Genomic DNA, 11,466 nt, shown 5'->3' on the forward strand with positions numbered 1-11,466 from the left:
AAGATATTTAATTAGTTACTTGGGCAAAAAAGTGTCTCTTGGTAAGAAATGGTTTCAAAACTATATGAAATTATATTGTGTTTGGAGATTTATTAAAATTTTGGGCTTAATTCTGGAAAATATTATAGAATTATTCAACTTTTACACTTGAAAAACGCCTGGATATTTGTGAAGTTGTATTAAAAAGTATCGCATCCCCAGAAGAATGATAATTTTTATCAGTTAATGTTTGGTTATATATTTTCTCGAATATTCCACGGCATTTAAAGAAGATTTTCCTTCAAAATACACCCGTTCACATGAAAAAACGTCATTAATCTTTAAGATAGTTATCAAATACATCAATGTGTGATGTTTTATCCATAAGTTGAGTTTCGCTGTAGATGTTATCTTGAAGAAAATATCAGTATCATCCTTCCACTACAAAGTTTCACCTTATAACTTAGTACTTATGTTAGTACTTTAGTTTCTATGACATAACTCCCATTATTCCTCCAAATATAGCCTCGAAACAAGGTCTTCAATGTTTTCCCATATTTCCTTACCAAAATATCATAATACTCGTACTCCTCTTTTGATAACCCTCAAATCCCATTATATTTTCATCTTTATAATCTCTAATATATCTTCTATAGAGTATTCCCTATTCGTTTTCTTCTCTTCTTCTGCTGCCTCTCTTCCACTTATTTTGAATATATTTAATCTTAAGATCTCTCTCTTTATCTCGCTGTCTCTATCTTCTGTGGCTATCTGCACAAACAAAATCTAAATCAATGAAAATGATTTGATTAAATTGTTTTCTCTCTTTCGTTTCTGTTGTAGTCGAATCTTCATTATGGTATCCACTTAGAAGGGAATATATATTCTTTGGGTGCGTCATGGAACCAAGCAGAGCAGCGGCAGTATTCAATTTTGTTCCAGTATTTCTCTTTAGAATCTTTTTAATAGACAATCAGCCGCAAACAAAACACAGACTCTCGCACTGGCACTTGTTCTAAATTAATCTTCATTAGGGTCACTTAGGCAATAACAAAAACAACAAAAACGCCGAGTGGAGGTCGTCCCACCATAGCTTCTGGGGTACGTACAATATGTTGCAAGCAGGAGAAGCCTGCCCCGATGAGTGGCGCAAACTTTGATTGAATTTTCATTAAATTTTTGCGCTGCTCTGCGCTTCTCTGCTCTGCTCTGCGCTGCTCTGCGGTTGCCATAAATCAAATATTCCAGCTAGCGAGAATGTTGTCAACTTTTCACTTTTAATTAGTTTGGCAGTTGGGTTGAAAAAATATTTTTAGGTCACGCCCCGGCACACACACACACACACACAGGCACACAGAGGCACACGCAGAGCCATCGTGCCCCACCGTGTGGCATGTGGCATAAATCACAAATTCACTTGCGCAAATATTTGGAGAACATTTTTCCGATGCACCTGTGTGCGATGAGGGCGACAAAAGTTGCACAAATATTCTGTCATAGCCGCAGTGTACTGTACATACAGTGGAGCTGGAGAGTCTGTGGCCAGGAGGCCTGCGGCTGGCTTTTGTTTTCGTTTTTACGAAAAACGTAACCATTTTTGCTGCATAATTTTGGGCGCTTTGACAAGACTGGAATTTTTAAGGGACAAAAAAAAATAAAAATCACTCGCAAAATTCGTTAAAATATTTAATCAAATTCTAGCGTTACTCGAAAGAGTTTTACCCGAAGGCTAAATTCTTTAAGAAATTTAAGGTTCTCAAAAGCAGTGGAATAACAACTGTTGCAAGTCCTGGCTCCAGGATGGCACAAACATGCTAAACAGACGCTCCAGACGGGCTCCCTCGTCGCTCTTTGCTCTCTTTCTCTCTGTCGATTTTCCACTGCAGACATGTAAATTATGTTGGTTTTTGGTCAGTCCGATGGTCGGGCCGGGACCGGCAGACAGAGTCCACAGACCAGGGTCAGGAAATGGTCCTGTTTGCCACCTTTTTGCGTATTTTCGGTGGAGTTTCTACTCGCTTTTTAGGCGGGTGGGGGCGGGCTACTGTCTCCCCTTCTACTTCCCCCTTTTTGGGTGGGGAGTTCCTGTCTCCTCTTCCCCCTTTTTGGGTGGGCAGTTCCTGTCTCCTCTTCTCACTTTCTGTGGCGTCTCTTTGTCTCTTGTGGGGTGCTCCTTTCTGTTTTCGCAGTCTGTTATTGTTTCTACTTTAAGCGTTTCTAATTTTTGGCATTCCTGTTTCTGGTTATAAATCTATATAACAGACAGAAGCAGCCGCTCTCTCACTCTCTTTTTCCATTGCATGGGCAGCTCTCTCCCAGTGAGAATCGTACGCTTAGAAAGCAGGCATTTGTGCCTCGACAAAAACGTTTTTTCACTGCTAAAAATTATCGAAAATTAAGGGGATTTTTGTGGGAATTTAATTTGTTGTTTGTTTATATTTTCTTTATATTAAAATTTGTTTTTCTGTTTTATTTTTTTTAATTTCTTTACTTCCATCCATCGTTCCACTGTGCCATCGCCTTTTGGTAATCTTTTTCAAAGAATTTTATTGTTTTATTTGTAGCTTTTTACAATCTCTCTTTCACTTTAAATCGTAAAAAAAGCCTGATATTCTAATCATTATTGAGCCACCGGCTGCAACTATTTTCGAATCGAAACATTCGTGAGTGGAAAGAGCTACTGAAGAGACGTCGAAACCGGGAATTCAACATGGAACCGACCACAAAGGACGGCGTTACCGTACGCATCATGACCCTGGCGGACTATGAGACCTTTAAGTACGTATTCGAAGAGCAGTTCATTAGGGGAGAACCCCTCAGCGATCCGATTGCTGCAGCAATAGACCCGGAAGTATGGAACTTGTACGATCAATATCATCAATCACTGGTTGCCGACGGGACCTGCGTGGTGGCCATCGATGAGGAGAACGACGGCCGTGTCGTGGGCTTTGTGCTGGCTGAGGGACAGGTCCCCGAGGATGTGGAGAAGCACCGCCAAGAGGCCGATGCCGTGGCCCTGCAGGACACGGATATCACCGGCCACATCAGGCGCATAAACTACGTGGTGGAAAGAGATGCAAAACTCTACGACCACTACGGAGTGTCCAAGCTTTTGTACTCCCACTTGACCTGCGTGGATGTCTCGATGAGGGGCAGGGGATTGGGTTCTCGTCTGGCCACCGCCGCCATGGAACTCGGACGATCCAAGGGCTATCCCCTGATGACGGCTAACTGTACGAGTTTTTACTCTGCCCGACAGAAGGAGGCCTTGGGAATGGAGTGCATCTATTCGCTTAAATATGAGGACTACAAGGGTGCAACGGGCAAGGTGATATTTGCACCGCCGGAACCTCATAGGGAGGTACGAGTGATGGCCATTAAGTTGTGAGTTATCTTTCCAAGACTTCAATCAGTAATAAAATGTGACCAAAATGTGTGACCAATGAAGTATTCGGTGTGGGAGAAGTGCAAAGGTTAAAGCTGAAAGCTTTCCCAGTGCTTTCCCATCGTGCGATCAGCTGAGCAGAAGCTCTTTCTAGAGTCGAGCTCTTCTTCTCCCTCCCTCCCTCGTTGAGGTAGTCCACCCACACATCGGGGGGGTCAAGCCCCAAAAGCCCCCACACGCGTACATCTGTTACGTAATCAACGCGTCTTCCAAAAACAAAAGCAAAGGCAATGTCGTGGGCAGTGAGCAGTGGGAGGGAGGGAGGGAGGGAGGGAGCATGTGTGTGTATCTTGTAGATACTTTTTCGCATGTATCGCATCGCCAAGGCATCGCATGTGGTTATCGTTACGCCGCCCCGCCATTGGATTGGATTACAAACACAATAAAATAACAATTAGTCTTAGTGCGAAGAAAAGTGGAACAACAAAAGCAAAGCGAGGAAAACCAAAGAGAAAAGCAGCAGCCAGCCAGCCAGCCAGCATTTGCCTTGTAACAGTAGAAGATGGCAGAGGGGAGAGGGGAGTGTGGAGAGGGGAGGGGGTCCCTTCAGCACGAGCAAAAGTTTGTGTGGAGCGAATAGAAGCGATGCGACTTTAAGAATTAAAGTTTCGAGGAGAGAAATTTCTGCGAAAAAAGCATAGTGATTCGAGCCACATTTCACAAATCAATAAGCGATAGAAAAAATAGGTATAATTCAGGGGAATAGGTATAAACTTTGGAAAATGGGTTTAGTGCGTAGAAAAACGTATAATTTATAGGAAAAGGTATAATGGATAAAATGGTATAAGGGATAAAAAAGGCATAATTCAGGGGAATAGGTATAAACTTTTGAAAACTGGCTTAATGCGTAGAAAACGTATTATTTATAGGAAAAGCTATAATGTCTAAAATAGGTATAATGTCTAAAATTGGTATAATTCATGGAAATAGGTATAAACTTTGGAAAATGGGCTTAGTGCGTAGAAAAACGTATAATTTATAGGAAATGGTATAGTGGATAAAATGGTATAAGGAATAAAATAGGTATAATTCATGGGAATAGGTATAAACTTTTGAAAACTGGCTTAATGCGTAGAAAACGTATAATTCACAGGAAAAGGTATAATGGATAAAATGGTATAAGGGATCAAATAGGTATAATTCAGGGGAATAGGTATAATGCCGCAAACATTATGAAATCCGTGAATTAATGTAAAATTGATAGAAATAAGTAAACAAAATTAGGTATAAGCTACAGAAATAGGTATAAACCATTGTAAATGGTATTCGCGATAAAAGTAGGCACAGTTCATAGAAATAGCTAGGGCTTATACCTATAGAAATCCTAGAGAAAGAGTTTTATATCATAGAAATAGGTATAATTTCATTAAAAAGCTATACTCGATAGCAATAGGTATAATGAATGAATTAGGCGTATATTTAGAGATAGGCATAATCCATAGAAATGGGTAAAAATCGATACAAATCGATTAAAAATCGATCGATAATCGATTAAAGTCTATAAAAATCGATAATTGCGTAGGAAAAAGTGTGTAATCGATCAATAGTTGATAGAAAATAGATAATTGTATAGGAAACAAGGGTAAATGCCTTTCCAAAAGCATTTTTTCATCGATCAAACTGTTTTTCCTTCAAATTGTTGTTGCTCTTTGGACTTGCCAGATGGTTTATACTCAAAAATTGAGTAAATACTCGTATTCTTGATACCACTATCTTTCTGCTTTTAGAGAAAAGCTTTTATGTATGCGATAAGATTTTCAGATTTCTCTCGAAAACAATCAGAGATAGCATACGAGTAAAAGGCGTCTAACTAAGCTTTATTTCCATTCATAGTGCTTTCTAATCTATAATTATAATTTCGCGTATAAAATACAAGTGTTTTTGGGTGTTTAAAATATTCTTTGGTGCCCTGCAATCCGGCAGTCGCCTCCGCTAGAGGCGTATGCCCATGACACTGCCCGCCGTGTGAGGGGCTGGCGGTCGTAGGACGACTCTCCCCAGATCGTCTTTGTAGTCCGCATAGATCTGCGAGTGAATGCACTCCATCTTGAGGGCGGACATGAGGCGCGTGGAGTTCTGGTTGGTGCAGGTGGAGACCATGGCAGAGAAGCCCTTGGTGCGGCCCAGGTCGATGAGGGCGGAGACCAGGCGAGAGCCCAGGCCCTGGCGACGCACCGACGAGTCCACGCCAAGAATATACAGGTACAGGGCAGAGTCCACGCCGTAATGCTCAAAGTACTTGGCGCTCTTTTCGATGCCAGCGAGAAATCTGTGGATGTGATGCAGCAGACAGGTGGGCTCCAGCTGACGGGCCTCGGCGTAGTGCTGCTCGACGTCTTCCGGCCTTTGGGCGCCTGCCAGAATCACGCCCACAATGCGATTGGCGTTCGCCTCATCGATGGCCACCAGAGAGACACCCTGGCGGATGAGCGACAAATGCAGCTCCGATTCGGCGGGTATGACCTCCGTGGCCGCCTGATCCTCCTGCGGGGTGAGCATCAGGGGCTCCTCCTTGAAGAAATGCTCGGCCAGAAAGGCCTCCACCTCCTCGTAGTCCTCCAGTCGCATGACGCGTATGCTGATGATCGCTGATGACATCTTTTCAAGTGCCTTCGCGCACACGAACTGAGAGAAATTTAACGCAATTTACTTGCTTTATACGGCGTCGAGAATTCCAGCGAATTTGAGCGACAAAACGACAAACACTCATTGCACATGGAGAGCGCTTGCTCGGAGCTTTTTTCAAATGTGTGTGGCGAGGCGACCTTCCCCACACCACCAGAGCCCCAGAGCAGGCCACCAGCCACCCACCAAACTAACGGCGTGTTGTTCTTATCAAGAAGCTTTATTCATATACCTATATATTGTACATACTCGTATACGTAAGACATTTGTTTGTTTTCTTGCTTGCGGTTGAATGAGGTTGAATGAGGTTGAATGACTTGCGGGCCGCCCCGCCGAACGAGCATGAATAATACTCGAATTTGGTTGGGTTCATTTCTATATGTTTTGAGAGGTTAAATAATTGATGGAAGTACCCTAAAGTTCAGTCAATCCGGAAAAGGGAATAAGTGGCGTTGGAATTATATCATTTCTCTGGACCTTTTAAAGATCTAAATGATTCCCAAGTTTATGGAACTTTCTGTATTATATTGCGAGACTTTTAGAGCGTTAAGAGCTTAGATAAGTGAAGAGTATCTGTCGGTCTTGTGAGTTTTATGTACTCCTAACGGCATCAAGTTTTTTTCGGCGTCTATTAAAGATCCAGTTACCCAAATAAATATACAAACATATAATAATTTAGATTCCCCTACAGCTGCATTGGTATTTTAATTTATTTCATATATTTCTGATGGGCTATAAGATGTTAGAGAATTTTTTGAAGAGAAGAAGGTGTATTGGCATTGTAGGAAGTTGTTGCTAATAGTCATAATTTTGATCCTCTTTTAAGTTTATATTTTGTTCTGAAATTGTAAATTCTTATATCATACAAATCATAATAAAATTCAATTTATTTAGACTTTTTTTTGTTTCTTTGGAGGATTAAATATTTGATAAAGATTTATGTTTATAATTATGCAATTTTTTCGCATATCAATAAGAAAAAATACAACTACAATCTCCATTGCATTTATATAATATTTAGTTCGAAATGTCGTATTATTGGAAGCCTTTTAGCTTTTTGTTACATATTCCTATGTGAAAATATATTTTTAGCACGAAAACCATAAAAACTTCTACATTTTTTCTATATCTGATGATATTTCTGGACTATTTATGGGATTTAATTTCTTTTAAGAGCTTAAAAAAAAAACCGGCTGTTAACTTTGTTTAAAAGGTAGCTTTTGTTCCAAACACCTCTGTTTTTTTGTTTATCTTTCGAATGACAAATAATTTTGCCAGACAGATGAACCATAATTTTGAACAGGTTTCAGATTTCAATAGAGAAAGAGAGAGTGAGTGAGAGAGAGAGAGAGGGAAAGAGAGAGAGCTTTGGTTTGGGCCTCGCATCGCGTGATTCGATATGCAAAATGTCAGGTTGTTGAGTTCCCAGCAGAAACGTGCCTTACCGCCTCCCCCCTCACCACCCCCCCTCCCGGGGAAATCACTCCCCTCCTGCACACACAATGCACCCTTGGCGGAATCCTTCAAATAAATTATGAATCGCTTCGGTGCTCAAAATGCAAAATGCAGGTCATTAGTGCAATTTAACCCCCTGTCAAACCCAGCCCGCAAAGCAATCATGGTCCCCCCTCTCCCTCTCCAATCGTAGACCCTCACGCACTCCTTCCCCCTCCCCCTCCCGCTGAGGCACACCACTCGCACGCACTCATTTACCCTTTGTCGCCGTCTGTTGGCAGTTTTGCATCTCCTCTCCACCCCTCCTCCCCTCCCCCCATCCCTTGCGGCGGACGCTACTTTGTTGTCTGCTTTGTTTGTTGCTTTATCGCGTTATTTCAGCGATTCGTTTGAGCCCCCTCCACGACTCCTCTACTTCCCCCCCTTACGGCACTCATTTAGTCCTCCCTTCCCCCCTTCCGAAACCCTTCGCTTTTTTCTGCCTTTCCTTCTCCCCTTTTCATTCCCTTATCTCCTCCGCTGATGGCATTTTGTTCACATTTTAAACAAAATACATTTTTTATTTTATTCTTTGTTTTTTTATGGGAATTTAATTCGATTTAAAAGCCATAAACAAAATTCCGTCTCTAACCGACATTGAAGATCGGGTTTTGTTTATGCCGTGCACACTATTATTTTTAAAAAGTATTGGGAATCGGTGATGACTTTTGAAAACTGAAGATTCTTCTTCGATTCTTTAAAGATTTTATAGTTTGACTTTCAAACGGAACCTCTTAATGCGAATCCTTAATATTATTTATCTACTCTAAGAACAGCAGGTCCAAAAACTATAGCTTATATATATTTATTCTTTATTCAACATCAAAAATCAAGTCTATTCTTGGAAGAACTTTTTTTTTTAAAGACAATTCAAAGAACAATAAAAAGTTCTGATTTTTATGATAATAAACTTATCGCTAAAAATCCTTTAATAATAAGTATAGAATCATTAGCGATCGTTTGACAGACAAAACTTTAACAAAAAATAAAGAAAAAAACCTACTAAAACCTTGGCATATCTAAATATATGCCCAAAAAAGTGAATAAGCTTTAATATATGTACTTTCTGTATACCTCATAGATATCATAGATGTATCATAGTGTATCTAAACCTTCGGTTATCCGCTAACTATTTCCATTCACCCATTTTCTATGACTTTTTCCCGTGTGGTGTTGCCTTTTTGGTAATTGTTTTTAAATAATTGGCATTTAATTGTGTATTGACGTCATTTTCAAGGTTTTAAATTGATGAAACACTCGGTTGAAGGCACTCGGTTCGCCCTTCGAAAGGAAAACAAATTAAAGTTTATTGTAATCGATTTTCACTAAAGAAAACGACCGAGGGAGCGGCAGAAAAGCGGGGAAAAAACATTTGTTGCCATTTTTTGTTGCTGTTGTTGAACGTTTCAAGTTTAATTTTCGATTTTTATTTTCGTGTTGATGACAACACACAGAGAGATCGAGGGAGAGCGGAGTACGTGACCCGCTTAACAAATTTGTGCGTGTTTCGAGCCACCCTCCAGTGCCACTTAACCCATGAAAAAAACCCACCACCCACCTACCCCCCACCGCTGAACCTCCTTTATAGTTATTGCAGTTTTATCTCCAGTTTCGGACCATTTCAAAAGTCACTTTTACCGATAGATACTCCGTAGTACGAGTAGTAGTACTTTCTCGTTTAATTAAAAGCAAATGCATTTAAGAGCTATTTCGGGGAGTGGCTTCACGGCTGCCGATGGGCTGTTTCCCACGCTCCTGCCCAGCCCTATTGACTCTATGAATATTCAAAGAAATACTCATACTCGTTGATCGATTTTCATGCCTATTTGTTTTCAGTGCTTGAATGCTCAGGCATTTTGGTAGTCAGTCACTTAATTTTCAAGGTTTTAATTAGCATCTTTTGAGGGTCTACGGGTCTCTCGGCGCTTAAGTCAACGCCTGGTGACTGCCTCTAACTAATGAGAGTTTTTTGTGGCTTTAAGCCACATAATAACTTCATCAAACCGAAAGCCACCAAAGTGGCTGTCGATAAAAGGTGTAAACTTGGTGGATTATGTGACAGATTGGAGCGTTTGTTATGGAGAGACTTAAGAGGAGTTGATTGGGGATTATATGATGTAATGAATAGATTGAAGTTTGGGGCTTTCAAATGGAGCTGCCTTCAGGGCTATTGGATTGAATGGAGGGGTAGGCAATAGGTAGAGAGAACTTCCATCTTGAGGTAGGTCATAAAACATTCTATAAGTTGTTGAATTTCGGGTGTATTCCCTTTTCTAAAGGAACTAGGGAATTATTACAATTTCCTTGGTATTTTATTAAAATTAAATTTATTTTAATTTCAATTTTGACGATGGTTTACAACATTCAAGGCATTCCTTAATTATTACTAGAGCTATGAAGATTTTCTAGGTGTCTTTGTAATGTTTTATATATTTCTTATACAGAACTTCGCGAAAATACTTCCTTTGGGTGATATTTTTACTCTTAAACTTCCCTAAAATGATATCCATCATCTCTCCATATATTTTCTATATTTTTTACCTATTTTATAGGATTTATACCCAATTACTTTTAAATAAACCTCTTTACGTCCCTCAAATCTATATATAATATCCCCAGAAACATTTCCAAGCAAAGATATATTTGCTTAAATCATATTCTTCATTAAATTCCCTCTCCATAAAACTCTGTGCTCTAATTTCATTGATAACCCCACCGAAAACGCTTTATGTAACCCCAGAAACATCTAATTTGCCAAGCACTGCCAATCCTCCAATCATCTACTCCTCCCAGCCAGCCCCTACCGCCCCCACTCCTGCCGCCGTACCCCCCCTTTCGAATCAGTTGCAATTTGTACTTAATTTGTGCCTTAAAAGTTTTCATTTAATCTACCCCCACACACCCACACACACCCATACACACACACACACACAAAGCCACTAACCATTTCCCAAATAAAGATAAACTTTTCCGGAGAATGCCCAATAAGTGGAAAACCGAAAAAGAGAGATACTTTGCCCACAGAAGGAACTTTTTGTTGTTGTTATTTTCACATAATTAAATTGACATTAGACATCGTTTAACTTTTATCTAACTGCCGGTTAAAAGAAGGGAGGAAAATGTTACCTTTTAGGGGGTGGGGGGAGGCAGAACCCTTACCTGTTTTAGGGGGGAGATCCTCTCCTTAGATGGAAATACTTTTGGTTAGACTGTTGCATATGGATTGAGGCTCCATCACACCTCCTTCCACACCTGTTCCTCGCGCACACACATACACACCCGAACGCGAAACGATTTGCGATTTACGATTTACGATTTACGATAACCGACAGCCGATGGGACGATGGAACGATTGCCGTCGATAGGATGGCCAGAAAATTGCGACGCCAATTGCGCGACACGTTACTCCAGCAAAAGTTTCGCAACGACTACTGGCCCGACAATTGGAGCTGCCTCAACGAGCGCCACAATGTCATCCACATGCCACACAGACACAAGGGGCAAGCAGCCGCTGCTCGAGAGCAGCGATGGTGGTGAGGGGAGGGGGCGGGGTGGGGATAAATGGACGTAGAAAATTTGCGATTTCCTCCTGGCTGCGTGACGTTTCCTGCTGGCTGCCGTGAAAGAGAGGAAGAGCGAGAGCGGGAGAGAGTTTCAGTATCAATCCATTCTCGTGTGTGTGCACCTGTAAGCGTCGGCGGCATCGAGTACCGTTAGCGCAACTCAACGAAGCCGAAGCCGAGGCCGAAGAGCGGTGCCAGCAGCAGAGAGTGTGAGAGCAAATGCATGTGTGGATCGCATGTGGATCGTAACGACAGAGTGAGAGAGGGAGCGACGAAATGCAGTTGCTGCTTGGTGGGGGGGGGGGAACAGGTGAGAGGCGTCCTGCTACCTGGGAGGAATTTTTGAAATATATTTTTTAT

The 11,466-nt window shown here is 41.2% G+C and overlaps 3 protein-coding genes across 3 annotated transcripts in view; 1 reads left to right on the forward strand and 2 right to left on the reverse strand.

The window, feature by feature from the left end:
- LOC6902426 (discoidin domain-containing receptor 2-like) overlaps window positions 1-11,008 on the reverse strand; it is a 156,446-nt gene extending 145,438 nt beyond the window's left edge. The window contains exon 1 of the mRNA XM_002133324.3: window positions 10,703-11,008. The gene's annotated coding sequence lies outside the window, so the exon portion shown is untranslated. The remainder of the gene's footprint in view (window positions 1-10,702) is intronic.
- LOC6902428 (uncharacterized) lies at window positions 2,629-3,418 on the forward strand. The gene has a single exon (XM_002133326.3). The coding sequence runs from the start codon at window positions 2,690-2,692 to the stop codon at window positions 3,365-3,367; it is 678 nt and encodes a 225-aa protein (XP_002133362.2). The 5' UTR covers window positions 2,629-2,689; the 3' UTR covers window positions 3,368-3,418.
- On the reverse strand, window positions 5,221-6,063 carry AANATL2 (Arylalkylamine N-acetyltransferase-like 2). The gene has a single exon (XM_001355837.4). The coding sequence runs from the start codon at window positions 6,020-6,022 to the stop codon at window positions 5,357-5,359; it is 666 nt and encodes a 221-aa protein (XP_001355873.3). The 5' UTR covers window positions 6,023-6,063; the 3' UTR covers window positions 5,221-5,356.
- Window positions 11,009-11,466: the final 458 nt, after the last annotated feature.

Source organism: Drosophila pseudoobscura, chromosome 4 (genome assembly GCF_009870125.1).
Source record: "Drosophila pseudoobscura strain MV-25-SWS-2005 chromosome 4, UCI_Dpse_MV25, whole genome shotgun sequence".
Classification (NCBI taxonomy): Eukaryota; Metazoa; Arthropoda; class Insecta; order Diptera; family Drosophilidae; genus Drosophila; species Drosophila pseudoobscura.